Source organism: Phyllostomus hastatus, unplaced genomic scaffold (assembly GCF_019186645.2).
Source record: "Phyllostomus hastatus isolate PE091 unplaced genomic scaffold, TTU_PhHast_1.1 phas_contig_67, whole genome shotgun sequence".
Classification (NCBI taxonomy): Eukaryota; Metazoa; Chordata; class Mammalia; order Chiroptera; family Phyllostomidae; genus Phyllostomus; species Phyllostomus hastatus.
The window spans coordinates 226,513-248,160 of record NW_025333936.1 but is presented as its reverse complement, the minus strand read 5'-3'; the positions used below and the strand labels follow the sequence as shown (position 1 = coordinate 248,160).

The 21,648-nt window shown below is 42.9% G+C and overlaps 1 protein-coding gene across 1 annotated transcript; it reads left to right on the top strand.

Annotated features, from left to right (window-relative positions):
- The first annotated feature begins 17,884 nt into the window (after positions 1 to 17,884).
- Positions 17,885 to 20,035, top strand: LOC123825884 (endogenous retrovirus group FC1 Env polyprotein-like). Its single transcript, XM_045849535.1, has 2 exons — positions 17,885 to 17,894; positions 18,796 to 20,035. The coding sequence occupies exon 2, from the start codon at positions 19,054 to 19,056 to the stop codon at positions 19,720 to 19,722; it is 669 nt and encodes a 222-aa protein (XP_045705491.1). The 5' UTR covers positions 17,885 to 17,894; positions 18,796 to 19,053; the 3' UTR covers positions 19,723 to 20,035.
- The last annotated feature ends 1,613 nt before the right edge of the window (positions 20,036 to 21,648 follow it).

Genomic DNA, 21,648 nt, shown 5'->3' with positions numbered 1-21,648 from the left:
CAACTGGAATCCACAAAGTTTATCATTAGAGACTGCCTGCAGTACAAATAAAGTGCCCACTGGAAAAATTAACATAGAATTGACCCTTGAACAACATCAGTTTGAACTGTGTGATTCTGCTTAAGTGCAAATGTTTATATTTGTAATATAAATATGAATAAAAATCATCTTTACCTTAAATAATACCTACTCTTTATTTGGAGAAAAAGTTACATATAATGTACTGAGAGAATTGAAATCAGTGAGTGAACTAAACAAATTCTAATACTAAAGCTTTGTATGATGCTCATTTAAAATATTATCTAACGTCATTTGCCTATCTGGGAAATAGAGGTCCAGTGGGGATCACATAAAACTGTTATAGGCAGAAATGATGGTCTTTTAAATGAATAGTCCTGGGTGAATCAGGTATTTTTAGGAAAAACAAGAAAATGACTCCTTGCTTATACCATGCAGAAAAAAGCAATTCCAGGATTGTAGAATTAAATATAAAAAGCAAAAGCATAAAGCCTTTAGAAAACAATTTGGGAAGCTCATTTCTAAGTATTTGAAAATAGGGAAAGACTGTTAGAACACAAAATGTACCAAACACAATTGTAAAGACTGGCAAATTTGACTATATTAAAATTAAGATATTTTCTTCATCACAAGACACCATTTATAAAGAAAAAGGCAAGCCACATATGTAAGAAAACATAAAAAGACAAATGACCCATATACAGAACATATAAATAACTCCACAAAGACAGAATACTCAGTAGAAAAATGGGTATGAACTTAGGCACTTAGAAAAGAATATGTCCGAATGGCCATGAACACTAGAAAAGGATCTAACATGGATCATAAAAGAAATGTGAGTGAACATCACTCTGATATTCCAGTGCTCATCTATTAACATGGCTTAAATTAACAACACTGCTAGTTCCAAATGTTGATATCTTATTTACTCAGGGTTGAGTTCATTTTGTGATATTTCATCTACTGTTTACATTTGTTCTAAGCAATTTTTTGTTCTTATATCGCACATACATTTTTTAAAAAAATTAATCTTCTGGGAGCAGTCTTTGCACTAATAAAAAGGCCATTTGGGCTATAATCATACATGTGTTCTCCCCAATAGAAAGAAAACGCAGTGAACATGCCCTGCACTGCTGCTTCTCCAAGGCCGTGGACAGCTGATGATATTTTGAGCCCTTTGTGAAATAATTGGGAAACTGAAAGTCTGATCCAAAATTACCCACACTTCCAGGAAGTGTAGGCTCAGGTCCCAAAACAACCAGTGAGTGTATGGATACAGTACAAGGTTATTTTAAGCTCTAATCTGAAAGAAATTGGACAAGGATGAATCAGTTCTTCCTGTCTCTTTGCCTTCTCCAGTTTAACTGTCTGATTAATATTTTGTCAGTGATAAAGTCTATACTTTATTCCCATCTTTTTCATGAATGTAAAATTCTGTTTAATTCAGGACAAATTTGGAAACTTCATTTTCTGTTAATTGGAGACTGAAAGTGAAAGTAAGGCAGGGCTACTTTGAAATAGGATTAATACTGAGAAATCAGGTGCTCCTTTTTCTGACCAATGAAGTCTATTGTTCATTTCAGCTGACAAAAAATAGTTCCAGGAATATTTGGATCATCTTGTAAATTGTATAAAATGTGAAGGTAAATAAAGATGAATTTTTTTTATGCTTATAACCTGAAAAAAAGCCTATTTGCATGTCCTCTTTTAGAATGTTTCCTTGGAAACAATCAGCCAGTGCCTTCTTTGGGTTTTTGTTTTTTGTAAACTTCTGAATTTAATAAAACTCTCTAGGGATTAAATAAAACCATTGTCAGCTTTACAACTCCAGGTGTCCAGGCTTCATCCTTCTTTTGTAGTATAAATACCCAGAAAGCTAGCACCCCAGGCTTCCTGACAACTTGGAAACTTAATTCAGGTAAGTATCCTGGCTGTAACCATTTCTTCTCAGGGAAAAATGTTTTATTATGCTTGTGGATGACAGTTGTTAATTAAACAGTGGCTACCTCAATTTTCAGTGAGCATAGTGTGCACTCTATAAAAGAAGGGACAGAAAGTTAAGGATGAAACAGCAAATTCTGCTTTCAGCCCTCTTATGAAAAAAGAAGCAGGTTACCAATAATCCAAGGAAATACATTAGGTACCGGCTATAAACAGTACAGAAGGATTTTATCTGCTTGGATATATGAAGAGAGTAAAATTTCATCCTGACTTTCTAGTCACTTTCATCTATCTGCATGCATGTGCTTGGCTCTGCTTACTCAATACTAAAATTGACTTCTTCTTTTCTATATTTTTATGAAGAGGCTGATTTTTGTTGGTAAATCTTTTAATTCACCAACAATATGAAACACCTGAATTTGCTGCCTTCCCTCCAAACCCCTTTCCAGATGAACTAAAGTAATTATCTGTAGATAAATTTGGCTATGCTGGTTGAAAATTATTCAATTTATGGTATGTATAAAATTAATCTATTTATAAAAAAACTTATAAAGCAGTAATTATTATATAAAAGCCCAAAAGCATAATAAATGCTTTTTTGAACTACAGGAGGTTAATGAGGCTTCATTCAACCAAAATAGTTTTTCACGTTGAATTCCATGAAGGGTGGTCTAACAGGGGTGTCCAGCATTGTGGCGTCTCTGCACCACACTGGAAGAAGAGCTGTTTGGGGCCACACATTGAATACATCGCAACATGTAATAAGAAGAAATCTCATAATGTTTTAGGTAAATGTATGACTTTGTGTTGAGCCACATTCACAGCCATCTTGGGCTGCATGTGGCCCTCAGACTGGACACTGCTGGGCACTACAAACATCTTGTTTGAGAAATAGTGGTTTTTGTTATTATTATTATTATTTTTTAACAGCTAGCAGACTCAGCTATGGGGCCTAGTGAAAATACTCAGACAGGAAAAGTTCTATCTTTTAACACCCTGCTACACAAACTTTGGTGAAAGTTGGCCTCCATCAGGTGCTCACAGGACAGTGAGGGTGGGGCAGGCAGGCTGGGCATTCCACAGTTCAAGGTGGAACAGCAGTGCCTACAGGACAGAGACAACCCTTGCTTTTTCCAGGAGACTTGAACTAAACTGCAAGTAATAGGAGCCGATCAATGAGACAAAAACAAAAGATAAAGAAGGAAAGAACCCACGTGACAGTGTGCAGTCTGCTAAAACTGGGAGTGGAACAGTGATACTAAGGCAAACCTGGCACTTCAAGCCTTACATAAAGAACAATGGAATTGTAGGACTTCACTGGAGAAACTGGAGGCTTGTGGTACCCTGAAATTAGCCATAGAAAAAAGCACTATGGATTTTGCTAAAAAGATTAAAAATTGAACTGCCTTATGACCCAGTAATTTCACTTCTGGAAACTCACCTGAAGAAAACTGAAATACTAATTCAAAAGAATATTTGAACCCCTGTGTTCATTGCAGCATTATTTACAATAGCCAAGATTGCCAAGATTTTAATCTTTCCAAGATTAAAAATTAACCTTTAACTTATGACAGAGTTCTTCCTTCATAAGGGTGGAGAAAAAACTATCTTCTGTTAAATTGATGAGGAAATGAGTCCTCCTCCTCCTGAAAACTACTTTTGCACTTACACTTCACACCACATGTGAAAATCAGTTTTCAATGGATTATAGACCTAAATGTGAAAAGTAAAATAATAAATACTTTCACATGAGAGAAAGCATTCTTACAGAACACTCCCCATTGCTATCCATACAAGTAAAATATTGTTTGACATTAAAATGAAAAACTTCTTGTAATGGAAACACCATAAAATGGCTTGAAGCAAGTCATGGAGTGGGAAATGACATTTACCAATCACTAGACAACAAAAAGTCATTTTCAGACTATATAAGAAGCTGCTAAAAGTCAAGAGAAGACAGACAACCCAATAAAAAGAGACATCAACAAGGCTTTCACAAAAAAGTAAAAAGTAGCAAACAAGCATATGAAAGGTGTTCCACTTGATTGGTATGAGAAATATGCAAATTAATGTCTCAGTGAGCTACCAGCACACAGACACTGTAGTAACAAAAGTTAAAAATTCTGATGTAGAGGGCAGTCACATGATGCTGGTAAGTAGGCATGTGGCTGCCGAGAGTGTGCAACGATGTCAAATCTGAATCTAAAAAGGCTGAAGACACACATCCTCCACGACCTAGGAATCCCACCTCAGGGTTGGTTACACAAGGGGATTTTATACATATGTGCACAGGTATACATGTGCAAAAATATCTTTAATAACACCTTATTCAAGATAAATCTGAAAATCCAAATGTGTATCAAAAATTGCTTTGATCTCCACACAGTACCATATAGAGAGCCTGCACCTACACACAACCGACCACATAGGTGAGTTTTATAAATATTTTACTGAACAAATGAAACAAGATACAAAAGAATTCATAAAATGTAATTTTTCTTATATAAAGTTTGAAAGCAGGCCATACTAGGTTATGTTATTCAGGGCCTCATGTCTATATGATGAAATCTTAGAAAAGAATTATGACGATTGTGGGATCGATCAGCTTCACAGGGCTGTCAGAGGTGTAATATGTTCAACCTCTTTATGGATAGTCAATGTTAGGATACTCAATTTCTGTACCTGGCAGCAATTTAGGTATCATTTGATAATGATAAGTATGTTTATTTTGTGTACTTTATATTTTATGCATGCTTCTATATATGTTATACTTCATAATTTTGAAAAACAGGAGAAGGGTATGTAATTATAAAAATATTGCTTTGAAAAAAAGCAAAAATTGAGTTGTAACTGATTGAGCTATGGGGTTGAGATTTTTTTCCCCCTGTTTCTTTTCCTTTCTCACTTCCTTTCTATTATTCCTTAAATTGGAAATATTCATTGTTGAGGAGAGGAATTCTATCTCTGGAAAGACAACATAGATGTACTTTTCCTTATTTCTCATGCCAAGTATAACAACAACAAAAAAATCTTGACTATTTAATGTATAAGAAACATTAAAAGGCTCTTGAAGATGAAGATTAGACATGTCCTACTTTGAGTGCTGGAAAAGCCAAAATCTGAGAAATATCCATAGGATCTGAAATAAAAAGTCCAATAAAAGCACATTTTTATTTTCTGGCTCAAAGGCCTGGAAACAGGCAACCTAGCAAGACAAAGAAAATTCTAGACAAAAAAACAACTTTATTCCAGCCAAACAGCACAGTCAAATCTGAGGGCCAACCCCCAGCTTCCCATACGGCAAGGAAAGGTCTACCTACACTTCTGCCTTCACCATACTGCAAATAGGTGCTCCTACCCAGCCTAGTGGGTGCCTGAGAAGGTCCATGGGGAATTTGGACTCTCATTTTCATCACATGATTGTAACAGGGTGCAGCCAAGAGGGGGGCCCCAAACAGGGATTCGTAATGGGGTCCAGAACTCAAGATGTTCAGGAAATATTAGAAAAATATATAGGATGTCCTCCCCACCCCCCACAAGGCTGACCAGGGGGATAGGACACATGGACCAAGGCCATTGAGAGCTGTGTTGGACAGCAACAGCTTTGCAACTAACCTCGGGCATGGTCATTTAACATATCTCTAACCTTTAACTGGTTTCATGGATATGTTAAAGAGCTGTGGCCATGCTTTCAGCTAGGGGGATGGAAGTGACTTCCACCCAAGATGTAACTGGGAGGCAGCTTCCCCCGATTACAGTGCCTGTGTGAGGGTTTAGAGGTTGGCTCCATGCCATGGGGCCACACCTGCCCAGATTTACGATGGCAGCCCAGTAAAGCTGGAAGAATACAGGGATGCTGGCAGGTGTAACTGATTGTAGGAGGAGTCAGAAATGGGCTGCAGAGGAAGATTGGCATGGGGATTTAAAACCCAGGCCAGCAGCTATGCAAGGGAGAACCCAACAGCCTTGGGGTGCTCCCTTTTTCCACATGGCTTAGGAAGCAGGACAGACTTTGCCTGGAAGAAAAGGAGTGAAAGGACCCTTGCTGGTGGGCCATGAGAAGGTGCTACATGGCTTTGGATTAACTGGAGATCATGGCGGCGACACAGATGATGGTGCTGGGAGCCTGAATCATGGACTTCTACTTCTTTTCCTGAGATACATTACCCCGGAGTGGGCGAAGGGGAGAAGGAAGGACTGTGTGCGTTTGTGGGTATTCTAAAGGACTTTAGTATTTTAATGAAGACATTTAGTCACTACTGTAAATCTGTATAGCTTTAAATAAATAATTTCTTTCCTTTTCACAAATCTCTGGCATTGAGAAACATCTTTCCTCTGGTGGCGGGCCAGCGAACCTAGTATGAGGGGGACCCCCAGAGAAAAGGGGGGATCTTTCATATAGTTCAACCCCCCATTGGGTCTGTTCTGTAACATGACCGTGTAGCACCCTCCTCTCTTCTAATGGGTGTGGTGCCAGAGAAGGCCTTGTGGACAGTGAACAGGCAGGACTTTCATGGGTATGGAGGCCACCAAACATGAGTACCAGTAGAACCCATGTGAGAAGCAATAATAAGGGACTCCTCTCCTCCTCAGCCTGAGTGGTATCAGCAGCAACTTCATAGGGAATACCAGTCTACTAAGATGAAAATGTAGGAGGATTTCCAATTCACAGGTTAAATACTTAAAGTACAAAATTATCTTCCTTCTTTTTCTATTTTATTTTAATCATTGTTCAAGTACAGTTTTCTTCCTTTTACTCCCAATCCAGCCCAACCTCCCAACCCTCCCCACTTCCCTCCCATTACCACCCTCCCCCTAGTTTTTGTCCATGTGTCCTTTAAGTTTGTTCCTATAAACCCTTCCCATTGTCCCCTGAAATTCCCTCTTCTCTCCCCTGTGGACACTGTCAGCCTGTCCTCTATTTCAGTGTCTTTGGTTATATTTTGCTTGTTCCTTTGTTTTGTTGTTTAGGTTCTTGTTAAAGGTGAGATCATATGGTATTTGTCTTTCACTGCCTGGCTTGTTTCACTTAGCATAATGCTTTCCAGCTCCATCCAAGCTGTTGCGAAGAGTAGGAGCTCCTTCTTTCTTTCTGCTACATAGAATTCCATTGTGTCAATGTACCATAGTTTTTTGATCCATTCATTTACTGATGCGCATCTAGGTTGCTTCTAGCACCTAGCTATTGTAAATTGTGCTGCTATGAACATTGGGATACATAGGTTCTTTTGGATTGGTGTTTTAGTATTCTTAGGATAGAGTCCCAGCAGTGGAATTGCTGGGTCAAAAGGCAGATCCATTTTTAGTTTGCTGAGGAAGTTCCATACTGCTTTTCAAAGTGGTTGTACCAGTCTGCATTCCCACCAACAGTGCACTAGGGATCCCTTTTCTCTGCAACCTCTCCAACACTTGTTGTTTGTTGCTTTGTTTATGATAGCCATTCTGACTGGTATGAAGTGGTATCTCATTATGGTTTTAATTTGCATTTCTCTGATAGCTAGCGATATTGAACATCATTTCATGTGTCTTTGGATTTTCTGTATGTCCTCCTTGGAGAAGTGTCTGTTCAAGTCCTTTGCCCATTTTTTAATTGAATTCCTTGTCTTCTTAGAGTGTAGTCATGTAAGTTCTTTATATATTTTGGAGATTAAACCCTTGTCTGAGGTATCATTGGCAAATATGTTTTCCCATACAGCTGGTTCTCTTTTAATTTTGATACTGTTTTCTTTAGCTGTGCAGAAGCTTTTAATTTTGATGAGGTCCCATTTGTTTATTCTTTCCTTTATGTCCCTTGCTCTAGGGGACAAGTCAGTAAAAAAGTTTCTGCGTGAAATATCTGAAATTTTCCTACCTACGTTCTCCTCTAGGACTTTAATGGTGTCACATTTTATATTTAAGTCTTTCATCCACTTTGAATTTATTTTTGTATACGGTGTAAGTTGGTGCTCGAGTTTCATTTTTTTGCACGTGGCTGTCCAGTTCTCCCAACACCGTTTGTTGAAGAGGCTATTTTTACTCCATTTTATGTTGCTGCCTCCTTTGTCAAATATTAATTGACCATAGAGACTTGGGTTTATTTCTGGGCTCTCTGTTCTGTTCCATTGGTCTATGTGCCTGTTTTCATGCCAGTAGCAGGCTGTTTTGATTACAGTGGCATTGTAGCAGAGTTTAGTGTCAGGTATTGTGATCCCTCCTACTTTACTCTTTTTTCTCAAAACTGCAGCAGCTATTCGGGGTCATTAATGATTCCATATAAATTTTTGAAGTGTTTGTTCTATGTCTGTGAAATACACCATTGGTACTTTAATAGGAACTGCATTGAATGTATAAATTTCTTTGAGTAGTATGGACATTTTGATATTAATTCTTCCAATCCATGAACACGGTATATGTTTCCATTTGTTTGTGTCTTCCTTGATTTCTTTCTTCAGTGTTATGTAGTTTTCTAAATACAGGTCTTTTACCTCTTTGGTTAGGTTTATTCCTAGATATTTTATTTTTTCTTTTTTGCTACTTCAAATGGGATTTTTTCCTTGATTTCTGCTTCTGCTGTTTCATTGTTGGTGTACAGAAATGCCTTTGATTTCTGGATATTGACTTTGTATCCCACAGTTTTGCCAAATTCATTTATTAAGTCAAGCAGTTTTTTGGTGGAGTGTATAGGATTTTCTATGTACATTATCATGTCATCTGAAAACAGTGACAGTTTTGTTTCTTCCTTTCCCATTTGGATGCCTTTTATTTCTTTTTCTTGTCTGATTGCTATGGCTAAAACTTCCAGTACTATATTGAATAGAAGTGGTGAAAGTGGACAGCCTTCTCTTGTTCCTGATCTTAGGGGAAAAGATTTTAATTTTTGCCCATTGAGTATGATGTTGGTTGTAGGTCTCTCATATATGGCTTTTATTGTGTTGAGGAATGCTCCCTCTATTCCCACTTTGCCGAGTGTTTTTATCATAAATGAGTGCTTTACCTTATCAAATGCTTTTTCTGCATCTATTGATATGATCATGTGGTTTTTGTCTTTGCTTTTGTTTATGTGATGTATTATATTTACTGATTTGCGGATATTGTACCATCCTTGCATCCCTGGAATGAATCCCACTTGGTCATGGTGTATAATCTTTTTAATGGATTGTTGGATATGGTTTGCCAGTATTTTGTTGAGGATTTTAGCGTGTATGTTCATCAGTGATATTGGCCTGAAGTTTTCTTTCTTTGTTGTGTCTTTATCTGGTTTTGGAATTAGGATGATGTTGGCCTCATAAAAAGAGTTTGGGAGTCTTCCATCTTTTTGGATTTTTTGGAATAGTCTGTGAAGGATAGGGGTTAACGCTTCCTGAAATGCTTTCTAGAATTCTCCTGTGAAACCATCTGTCCCAGGGCTTTTGTGTGTTGGGAGTTTTTTGATTACTGCTTCAATTTCTTTTGTTGTTATTGGTTTGTTCAGGCTTTCTGCTTCTTTTTCATTGACTTTTGGAAGATTATGTTTTTCTAGAAAGTTGTCCATTTCACCTAGGTTTTCAAATTCCTTGGCATACAGTTCTTCATAGTAATTACTTTCCATCCTTTGTATTTCTGTGGTATCTGTTGCAATCTCTCCTCTTTCATTTGTGATTGTGTTTATTTGGGTCTTTTCTCTTATTTTCTTGATGAGTATGCCTAGAGGCTTGTTGATTTAGTTTATCTTTTCAAAGAACTAGCTCTTGGATTCATGATCCTTAGAATTGTGCTTTTAGTCTCTATGTCATTTAATTCTGCTCTGATCTTGGTTATTTCCTTCTTTCTGCTTGCTCTGGGCTGTCTTTGTTGTTGTTCCTCGAGTTCTTGTAGGCACAGGGTTAGGTTGTTTCGTTGAAATGTTTCTATCTTTTTTAGGTAGGCCTGTATTGCTATGAACTTCCCTCTCAGGACTGCCTGGCTGTGTCCCATAAGTTTTGGGTTGTTGTGAGTTCGTTCTCATTTGTTTCCAGAAACCTTTTGATTTCTTCCCTAGTATCATTCTTGACCCATTCATTATTTAATAGCATGCTATTTAATCTCCATGATCTTGAGTGTTTTTGGTTTTTTTCCTTGGGGTTGGTTTCTAGCTTCAGTCCCTTGTTGTCTGAGAGAATGCTTGGTATGATTTCCATTTTCTTGAAATTGTTGAGGCTTGTTTTGTGTCCTATCATGTTGTCTATCTTTGAAAATGTTCCATGTACGTTTGAAAAGAATGTGTATTTAGCTTCTTTGGGTTGGAGGGCTCTGTATGTATCAGTGAAGTCCATTTCATCAGGGGATTGTTCAATGCCACAATATCTTGTTGATATTTTGTTTGGAAGATATGTCCATTTTTGATAGTGGGGTGTTAAAATCCCCCACTATAATTGTGTTGCTGTCCATATCTTTCTTGAAGTCCTCTAAGATTTTCTTTATGTATTTGGGTGCTCCCACACAATAAATACATAAATACATAAATACATTTGGGTGCACACTATTGGGTGCATATATATATATATATATATATATATATATATATATACACAATATTTATGTCTTCTTGGTGGATCCTTCCCTTGAGTATTATTAAATGACCTTCTGGGTCTCTCTTTATGGACCTTTTTTGGAAGTCTATTTTGTCTGCTATGAGTATTGGTGCCCTGACTTTTTTTTTTCCTGTCCATTTGCTTGGAAGATTTGTTTCTAGCCCTTCACTTTCAGCCTGTGCAGGTCTTTTATCCTGAGGTGGGTATCTTGTCGGCAGCACATATGTGGGTCATTTTTTCTTATCCTTCTATGTCTTTTGATTGGAGCATTTAATCCATTTATGTTTAAGGTTATTATTGATAGGTACTTATTCATTGTCTTTTATGTACGTGTGTTCCTCTCTCCCTCTTCTTTTTCCTTCCCTTCCTTAAAGAAGTCCCTTTAGCATCTCTTGCAGAGCTGGTTTGGTGGAGGTGTGTTCTTTTAGACCTCTTTTGTCTGGGAAGCTTCTTATTTGGCCTTCTATCTTGATTGAGAGCCTTGCTGGGTAAAGTAGCCTTGGTTGCAGGCCTCTGGTTCTCATTACTTGGAATATTTCTTGCCAGTCTCTTCTGGCGTGGAGCATTGTCATTGAGAAGTCACTTGCTAAACTTATGGGGGCTCCCTTGTACGTTACTTCCTGTTTTTCTCTTGCTGCCTTTAACATTCTCTCTTTGTGTTGGAATTTTGCCATTTTAATGATGATGTGTCTTGAGGTGGGTCTCTTTGAGTTCCTCTTGATTGGAACTCTCTGTTTCCTGGATTTGTGGTGACTTTTTCTCTCATCAAATTAGGGAAGTTTTCCATCATTACTTTTTCAAATAGGTTTTCTATCCCTTGCTCTTCCCCTCCTTCTGGTACCCCTATTATACGGATATTATTACATTCCATATTGTCTTGCATTTCTCTTAATCCCTCTCCATTCTTTCTGGGCCTCTTTTCCTTTTCTTGCTCTTCCTGGGTGTTTTTTTCTACTTTGTCTTCCAAATCACTAATCCGATCTTCTGCTTCATCCATCCTGCTTTTGATTCCTTCTACTGTGTTCTTCAGTTCAGAAATTGTAATCTTCATTTCCTCTTGGCCCTTGTTGATAGTTTCTATTCCCTTTTTCATGTTGATATAGTTTGCAATGAGATCCTTGTAGCTTCCCTGTAGATCTGGTAGCTCACTGTGAGTTCATGGAGCTTCCTGATAATCATTGTTTTGAACTCACTATCTGATAGTTGAATTGCCTCTATTTCATTTAGCATTTTTCCTGAGGCTTCCTCCTTTCCCTTCAATTGGGGATTGTTTCTTTGTTTTCTCATTGTTTGTGGGTTTCTTCTTGTTCGCCTCTGTTTCTTAAATTGATCTGTTCTGGTTCCCTGCAATTATGGTGTGAACTTCTGTGGTAGAATACTTGTGAGATTCAGTGGTGCAGTCTCCTTCGTGTATCCTGGTGTTCACAACTTCCCCCTACTCTTTTTTTGTGATTAGTTGGTGGAGTAAGGCAAAATGGTTTAAGACAGCAAGACAGTATACTATGATATTTACATTAGCAGCCAGTAGAGAAGAGATGGGTTATCCTATGGATCCTTATACTGTTAACCGTGATCCTCCACCCCACTAATCATGTTTTAGAAAGGATGGAAAGAAGGTAAGACTCTTATTGGGGACAAAAGGATTGTTAGTTGTATCTAGAAAGCTGTGAGGCTGTGGGAGGTCAGATTCTAAGGTAGGGTTGGAATAAAGATTAGTAAATAGGAGTAGTGTGTAAAAGAATAGAGACAACCCCCACAATAGTATAGGTCAGGAAATTGGAAAGTGGGCTGAGATCAGGTAGGGATGTTGAGTAGTATTTACAATTGTATGAACTAGGTCTTATTTACAGTAATAGTAAAGCAATAGTCTTGTGGCAGAATCGATGAGATCTAGATAACAAGAATAAGGAGTATAGAACCTTGAGAGGTGTATTAATGGAACACAGATGAAGGATAGTAAATTATCAACACACTGTGACTGAGATACCAGGGGGAACCTATCAAATGACAGTATAACTGTGGCAGGAGAAGAAAGTCTCATAAGGTTTCTATTCTGCAGTTTCTTTGATAAACAAGTGCTCTCTGCTCTCTGTAACACCTGCAGGATTTGTCGGGACAAAAGCTGAGTAAAAGTTATTTTTAGGTAAGGAGCCGGCTAGCAGACGTTGCTAGGTAACGTTATCCCAAGGCCGAAATGCTGACCTTTGTTTCTCTTCTGCCTCTGTATGCTCCCTTGCTTTAGCAGATGAATCCCCCTCCCCTTTTTGCCCTGTAACAAGTATTTAAAGGAACTGTGACAAACCTGGATTTGCTCAGAATTTGGAGATTTAACCCTCTGGGCCCCTGGGAAATAAAGTTTGTGCTTCATCATCTTACCCACGTGTGAGTGACTTTTCCGCAACATTTTGGTTCCCTGACTGGGAAGCACACTCACTCAAGCAGGCATTTTGCCTCTAGTGAAGGCGACCGGGGGAGTCAGCGGGGGAGCCCTGCTGCAGGGGAGGACCACATGCTCTGGTGATTCCAGGCTTCTCGGGGCAGAGATTCCTGTGCCGTGTCCCCGACCGCTCTAACACCCTGGCGGAGGGGAGAGACGAAACACGAACTGTTGGAGGCACCAATCAGGAATCGGTGAGTGCCCTAGGGACCTGAGGAGGTACCAGAGGAGGGGGCTGATCACCTCCCAACCGGAAAATTCAGGAGTCTGGGCCAAGACCCAGACCATCGGACTCCTACTCGGGGGAGGAACAGTTAACTTCTGTGTGGCTGTCTGTGTGCCTGTCTGTGTGAATGTGTTTGTGACTCTACGAGCCAGCCAGCTTACGGAGTCTGATTGGGCCCTCGCCTGCAGTTCCTGGGTCGGTCGTATGGCATAACGGTTGTTAACCCAGATTCTGCACGGCAAACCTCTAGCTAAGACCACCTAAGATCCTCGAGAGAGGTCAGGCCAGGCAGGCGTGTGAAAGATCCCCTTACCCTTTGTCTGCGTCATAAGGGAGGGGGACATGGGGGCTGGATCCTCAACTGTCTTAGATTGTATGCTTCAGAATTTTGATCGGTTTCGAGGACAAGATCCCTCGATGAACCCAGGACAACTGGAAATTTTCTGTACCTCTGAGTGGCCCTCTTTTGGGGTAGGCTGGCCCCCTAAGGGCACCCTTAATCTGAGTGTAATTAGAGCAGTTCACCTGATAGTCACTGGGAAGCTGGGACACCCAGATTAGATAGATGGCAGGAGTTAGCTCAGGACATGCCTAAGTGGCTCCAGCAGTGTGCTAAAGCAGCCCCGAAATGTCTAGGCGCTACCGGGCAGAAGAAGAAGTCTGGACCCCAAACCCAGATCCTGGTGGCTAGGAAGGGCCAAAAACATCCAATCTACCAGGGGCACCCCGAGGATGACCAACCCTTCTTTTCACCGCCATATGGGGGACTTCCCACCGCCCTGCTAGGACTAGACACTCCTCCTGCATCAGTGTCACCCCCACCGGAGAAGGCTCCACAAAGGGAGGGGGAGGCCCCGAGAAGGCTCCCAGAAACTGCTCCGTCGCCAATTGCAACCCGGCTAAGGCATCACCAAGCTTATCAGATGCCACTGAGAGAGGCTCAGGGGCACGGGCAGGTGGCAGACAATGGGACATTTAGGCCAGGACCTGTGGTGTTTTATTACCAGCCATTCACTACCACTGATCTCCTTAATTGGAAGCACCACATACCCTCATACTCAGAAAAACCACAGGCTCTGATTGATTTAATGGAATCCATAGTGCAGACTCACCGGCCCACTTGGTATGATTGCCGCCAGCTCCTATTAACATTATTTAACACGGAGGAGAGGCATAAGATTCTGCAGGAGGCCCATCGATATCTTGAAACCCATGCCCCGGCAGGCACTGTCAATCCCATGCAGTACGCCTGAGCGGAGGCTCCATAAATTCAGCCGGACTGGGACCATAATACAGAGCAAGGGAGATTAGCTCTTGACTGATATCGGGAGGCCGTCCTGCAAGGGCCAGAGCCAGAAAACCTACCAACATGGCTAAGGTTTCAAATATAAGGCAAGGGGCAGATGAAAGCCCAGGGGATTTCTTAGAAGGACTAACTGAAGCATACAGAATATACACTCCTTTTGACCCTGAGAGTCCAGATAGCCAGCGAATGGTTAATATGGCTTTTGTGACTCAGTCAGCACCCAATATCCGCAAAAAGCTGTAGAAATTAGAGGGCTTTGCCGGCATGCATGAACATCAGCCAGTTAACAGAAGTGGCAAACAAAGTCTATAACAATAGAGAAGTGGCTGAGACCGCAGCCTTAGAAAAACAGAAAAGAAAAGCAGCACTGTTGGCAGCCGCCCTGGCAGCCCCAGCAGAGGGCCCACAGAAGAAAGGGCAAAAAGGCCATTTTAAAGTGGAAAAAGATCAGTGTGCCTACTGTCAGGAAAAGGGCCACTGGAAGCGAGAATGCCCAAACCAGAAGCAAAGGGAGAAAGGGGGGAATCCGGTGTTTCCCACAGCCCCTGGGATCCACAGTGTGGCAAGTTTGGATACTGAATGAGCAGGATGGGCTCAATGAAACTGGGCCACTGTGAGTCAGCCAATATTTGCATTTGAATGGGAAGATCCCTACACCAGCACTAGGACCCAGTTAACCTGGACCCAGCTACCTCAGGGATTCAAGAACTCCCCCACCAAATTCAGTTGAAGCATTAGCCCAGGACCTGAAGCCTTTCTCAGAGCAGCATCCTAGTCTTGTTCTGCTTCAGTACGTGGATGATTTGCTGTTGGCAGGGCCAGGGAGTTACGACAGGAAGGAACTCGAGCCCTGCTCCAGCTCCTGGCATCAAAAGGCTACCCGGTGTCCAAAAGAAAGGCCCAGCTTTGTCAGAAGGAGGTTTGATACCTGAGTTTCCAAATAAGCCAGGGGTAGAGGGCTCTAAGAATTGAAAGGAGGGCCGTGACTAATCAACAATCCAGCCCAAAGACCAGGAGACAGCTCCAGGAGTTCTTGGGAGCCACAGGGTTTTGTCCAATATGGATCCCAGGGTACGCGGAAATAGCAAAGCCACTGTATCAAGCTCTTAAAGGGGCAGAGACTGCACCATCTAATTGGGGAACAGAGCAACAGGGCACTTTTGAAAAAATAAAAGAACTTCTGGTTAGCCCCCTGGCCCTGAGCTTACCTGACCCAGATAAGCCTTTCTCTCCTTATGTTCATGAAAAGGAGAAAGTAGCCTTGGGAGTTCTGACTCAAGAAGTCAGACTGTGGCCACGCCCAGTACCTACCTCTCTAAGCAACTGGACAACGTGGCAGCTGGTTGGCCACCCTGCTTGCGGGCCCTAGTGGCCGCTGTTTCTCTCCTCCGAGAAGCTGACAAACTCACCCTGGGGCAAGAAATCAGCTTATACGTGCGGCATGCAGTACACAGCCTCCTTGAGGGGCAGGGACATCGGTGGCTAACCAACCCCTGGCTTACTCAGTACCAGGGGATGATACAGGAAAACCCCTGAGTACATCTAACGGTGATGCGCAAAATCAATCCAGACACTTTCTTACCTGCAGAAGCCGGGGAACCTGACCATACTGTAAAGAAATCACGGATCAGATATATGCCAGCCGGCCAGATTTAAAGGACCAGCCATTGGCTGGCGGGGGGGAAGGGGGGGGGGACCTCAACCTGTACACAGAGGGGAGCAGTACTGTAACTGAGAAGGGAGAGCGGATTGCTGGGTACGCAGTAACTACAAAGGACCAAACCCTCGAGGCAGAGCCTCTGCCCTCCGGGTGGTCCGCACAAAGGGCGGAACGTTATGCCCTCATTCGGGCCCTGGAACTAAGTAAAGGAAAGAGGGTCAACATATACACTGACTCCAAGTATGCTTTTGCCACCCTCCACATACATGGGCCATCTATAAAGAAAGGGAGCTGCTGACTGCCAAAGGGAAGGAAATAAACAAAACTGAAATCCTCCGGCTCCTGGAGGCTGTATGCAGTCTGGCTCAGGTTGCGGTAATACACTGCAGGGGACACATCAAGGGCAACAAGGAAAAGGCGGTAGGGAACCGGCTTGAGGATCAGGCTGCTAGGACTGCCGCTAAAAGACGAGACTCCCCAAAGGCTATAGTGGGCCCTTTGCTCAGTTCCCCATTAAGTATTCAAGACTATCAGCCGGCTGAGGAACAATGGGCCAGGCAGAATTGGGCATCCAAAACGTCAGAACGCCTATGGAGGCTCTCTGATGGACGAATTTATGTGCCTCAGAGCCAGGCAGCACAGGTGGTCCAGAATTGTCACACCCTGACTCATCTAGGAAAAACAGCCCTAGAAAACCTGCTCCGAAGGTATTTATGCATGCCCAACCTCGCCGCACTATGTGCCAATGTTGCAGCCAGATGTGTAACTTGTGCAAAGAACAATGCAGTAGGGAACAGTCGGGTCCCACCAGGAATGCAGTACTGGGGGACTCAACCCCTAGAAGACCTGCAGGTGGATTTCACTGAAGTTAAACCAAGCCGGGGATATAAGTACCTGCTTGTCCTCATATGTACCTTCTCAGGTTGGGTCGAAGCATTCCCAACCAGGACTTAAAGGGCCAGAGAGGTAGCCAGAGTTCTACTAAGGGAAATAATTCCCCGACATGGACTACCTCTAAGCCTAGGAAGTGACAACAGACCAGCTTTTATTTCCCAGGTGGTGCAGGATTTAGCAAGACTGCTAAATATAAGGTGGAAGCTGCACACTGCATACCAGCCCCAGAGGTGGGGAAAGTGGAAAGAATGAATAGGACACTGAAAGAAACTTTGGCAAATCTCTGCCAAGAGACCAGGCTGCCCTGGACAGACTTGTTGCCAATAGCTCTGCTCCGAGTTAGAAGCACCCCAAACCAGGCAGGGTATACCCCCTATGAGTTAGTGTATGGGAGGCCTACTCCCATAGTGAGAATAACAGGACCTAGCAATTTACCAGTACAAGGTGAGATAGGACAAAGAAGGTACTTAGAACAGCTAGGAAAGGCCTTAGACCAGATAGGAGAAGCCCAATTAGGGTTTGAACCTAAACCCCGAGGGGGGCCAGCACACCCACACTCTCCAGGGCAGTATGTATGGGTAAAAGACTGGAAAAAGGGGCCTCTCCAACCTGTGTGGACGGGCCCTCATTTTGGTGCTTTTAACTACTCTACTGCCCTTAAAGGTTGCAGGAATCACGCCATGGATCCACCATTCTCGGGTGAAGGCAGCGGCCGGGCCTGAAGGACCAGGAGAAGAAGCCGCTGAGCAGCGGGTACCGGCCTTGAAGCTGCGACGATGGAAGGAGACTTCAGGAGCCCAGGACGTCTGGGAGGTCACAGCCCAACACCAAGATCAAGGACAAATGCCTGGCTGAGTTCCTAGCCTCTATGACCTTGGCGGCAGGTATCTTCGGGATAATACTAGTCTCTGTAAACTCCTAAGGACTAAGGACTCATTGAACATTCTTTTTGGCTGCCACATATTTCTGTGTGATTTCCATTTTGTATATCTAAACTGTTTCTTTTAGCAGATAGCCATTAGCAGAATTCTGGAAATATTATTTTGTGCCCAAGTTTTATCTGGATTAGCTCTAAAGCAGCCATATGTCTGGAGATTCTATGCTAGGGAAACTTATGAAAAAGACAATAATGTCATAACCCATACCGTGGGAAACATGACCTGCCGCAACTCTGGCTGCAAACCCATGTTTTTCGCCATCGGAATCACTGACCTCGAGTCCCTAAAAGGATGGTGGGCTGTCGCCCCCACCCTCTGCATGCTAAAGGATCAGACAGAAGATTATTGCAAAGAGCGGGGAAACAAGTATGGAGGATGTCCATACAAGAGTTGTCGATATCACCCAGGGAATAGATGGGACCAAATAGTTTTTCCAATACGTAACCCTAATGACAAAGACTGGGAAAAGGGAGTAAAAGGAAAACTTTATGTGAATATGTGGCATAGGGGGCCGATTGCAGACATGTTTATTGTAAAGGTCAGAGAAATACAAAACCCTGCTCTAAGTACCATCTATCACATCCAATCAGTCATAGAAGACCAAGAAAAGACACTAACTAGAAACTTGGAAGGTCAAAAAGCAGTAGGACCTTTCTCTTGGATAAAACTAATACAGCAGGGGATGCAGCTACTTAATCTAACCAGTCCAGACAGTTACAATGACTGTTTCTTATGTGCATATCTTAACAGGCCACCACTGACTGCGGTCCCACTGCAACAACCCCTCACTGTTTCAAAGGCTCAGATCCCAGAACCCTTTTCTCTCCAGGGTGTTCCTCTATTCCAGGACTCATCCATTGAAGCGCTGGAGTGCTATGGGCCACCTGTTTCCTGCAATCAGACATTGCCATCCTCCGGATCCATCACCAGCCCACCGGGAACTTTCTTTTGGTGTAACTGGACTCTCTACCGGTCAGTAAATCATAGCATCCCAGCCCTTTGCTATCTCGTGGCCTTAGCCCCCCAGCTCATCCTATATCAATCGGGCGAGTTAAGTACCCTGCTTGCCCAGGAACGTCAGAAGCGAGCAATCTTCCTCCCCTTGATGATCGGGTTAAGTTTCGCCACTTCACTCATCAGAATGGGACTGGGGAGTTCGGGACTACCAGTCAGCCTCCAATCCACTAAGGAGATCTGGGAAGAGTTAAAACAAGCCATGGAGGCCTCTGCACTATCTATGGCCTCATTAGAGAGGCAAATAACTTCCCTAGCTCGGGTGGCCCGACAAAATCGGCGGGCGCTAGATTTACTCACAGAGGAGAAGGGGGGCACTTGTCTTTTCCTACAGGAAGAATGCTGTTACTATGTCAACGAAAGTGGAATAGTGGAGGAGAATATTGGCAAACTAAAGGACATTCGCCATAGATTGGAGAGCGTCAGCTCTCCCGACGGAACCTACTCCTGGTGGCAATCAATCCTTTTTCCTATTTTGGCTCCTATTTTAGGCCCACTTGTCATCCTTTTCCTTGCATTAACTGTAGGACCCTGTTTACTGTGCACAGTAGTGCAACAGATAGAAGCAACGGTGACCAGACAAGCTGCCGCCAAGATCCTTACTCTCCAGAGACACGACTACGGAGGTTACTGCCAACGGAAGCGGAGAGTGAATATGCAGATTACAACAATGATGCTAGAACAGACACCAGTGCTGTGTAGCATCAAAGGGGGGAATGTGGCAGGAAAAGAAAGTCTCATAAAAGTTTCTATTCTGTAACTTCTTTGAGAAACAAGTGCTCTCTGCTCTCTGTAACACCTGCAAGATTTGCCTGGACAAAAGCTGAGTAAAAGTTATTTTTAGGTAAGGAGCCGGCTAGCAGATGTTGCTAAGTAACGTTATCCCGAGGCCGAAATGCTGACCTTCGTTTCGCTTTTGCCTCTGTATGCTCCCTTGCTTTAGCAGATGAATCCCCCTCCCCTTTTTGCCTTGTAACAAGTATTTAAAGGAACTGTGACAAACCTGGATTTGCTCAGAATTTGGAGATTTAACCCTCTGGGCCCCTGGGAAATAAAGTTTGTGCTTCATCTTCTTCCCCACGTGTGAGTGACTTTTCCGCAACATAACCAGCCAAGCAAAGAAGATTATACAGAAGGAAAAAGAATACCAAAATATTATTAAAATAAAAAATGTCGGAAAAGTGAGAAAAAGATAATACAAATTTGCAATAACTTGCAAGATCAAAAAAAAGGGAAAAAAAAGCAGAAGATGGAGTGCAGGAGAGATAAATTTGGAGTGGAAGGAATAATACTAGGATGAATGGAAGATAAACATAAGGGATTGAGAGATATAAAAATAATAAGAATTGAAAAATAAAAAGTCACTTAAAACACAAGATAAAATCAATCAACAACAGCCACAAAAAACAAAACAAAACAAAACAAAACAAAACAAAACAAAACAACCTCTTGTTGGTTTCTAACTGGCCAGACCAGTTTTTCTGATCTTGCTGGCTTCAGCTGGCTGAGGGGCGTTTGAAATGCTTATCACTCTTCCCAGCCAAATCTCAGTAAGTCTCTCAGGTACTATCCCCAGGGCCAATCTGACTTTTCCCTACAGGACCCTGGGCGCTCCCGAGCACACTCTCCAGAGCTCACTGCTGCGGCTCCTGAGACTTTTCAGTTTCAGGATGCAAGTTCCCAGGATTGCAAGGGGACTTGCCCTTCCACAAAATTACACCGAGGTGAGCTCTATGATCTCGGGAAGCACCCGTGACGTTTCGGGATTCACGGTGCCATCTCTGGGGATCGTAAAAGGGCGCGCCCATCCACCAGATTTTTGAGTTTTGGGCTCTAGGAATGCACTAAGTGCCGCGTCCCTTCTGGGTTCACAACGCGAGAGTCAGGATTCCCAAGGGGGCGCACGCTTCCACAGTTCAGCACCACAGGCTCCAGAAACCTGAGAACGCCCACGCCCTTTCCTGGATCCGGGCTGCGATGTCTGGGCTTCCCACCGATCCACACTCCCACCGGGCTGGGGGTGCAGGTGCACTTCCAGGCCACCCCTAGTCCTGCCAGCTGGAGGCACTCACTTCTCCCAGGGCTATGGGTGGGTGTTCACAGTCCCTGGGTGATTTTTTCCCAGTCCAACTGCCCTCTCTGTGCCTTCAAGCCACAAGGTCTCCCCTGGTGTTGCTCAACCCCTGCAGTCTGGGGAGGGAGCAGTGACTCCGCTCTCCCGGGAGCCTTGAGGCAGACCCGGGAGCACCGGGCCTGGGGACTGCAACCCCCCTGGTCCCCACGCTGATCCCTGGGCCCCTTTTGTCCTGAAGCAGTCTCCTTACCATCTGGTTTTTCAATGATTGCTATAATTTTTGATGTCCTGTTTTCAAAAGTGTTTCGGTAACCTAGGCCACTTGCTCTGTTCCTCCACTGATCCGAGAGTTTCCCTCCTCTTCACAGAAGCTGAGAATCACACTGCCTACAGTAAAGCAGCCATCTTTGGAAGGCCTATCTTCCTTCTAAATATAGCATCCGGTAGTTATAAATACGACAAAGATGAAAGGGTCTCTTACGTCACTCCCTGAGAAGCGCTGACATTCCTTCTGTTCCTTGTCAGCACAGGTTTAGCTGACTGCCCTTTTTCTGCTTCTACCTGTCATTCAGTATATTCACTTCAAGCCACATCGCTGATGGTGACCACAGG

What these genes read in the sequence shown, in the direction of transcription:
- LOC123825884 (XM_045849535.1), top strand. Translation starts at nt 19,054, where the DNA reads ATGATCGGGTTAAGTTTCGCCACTTCACTCATCAGAATGGGACTGGGG.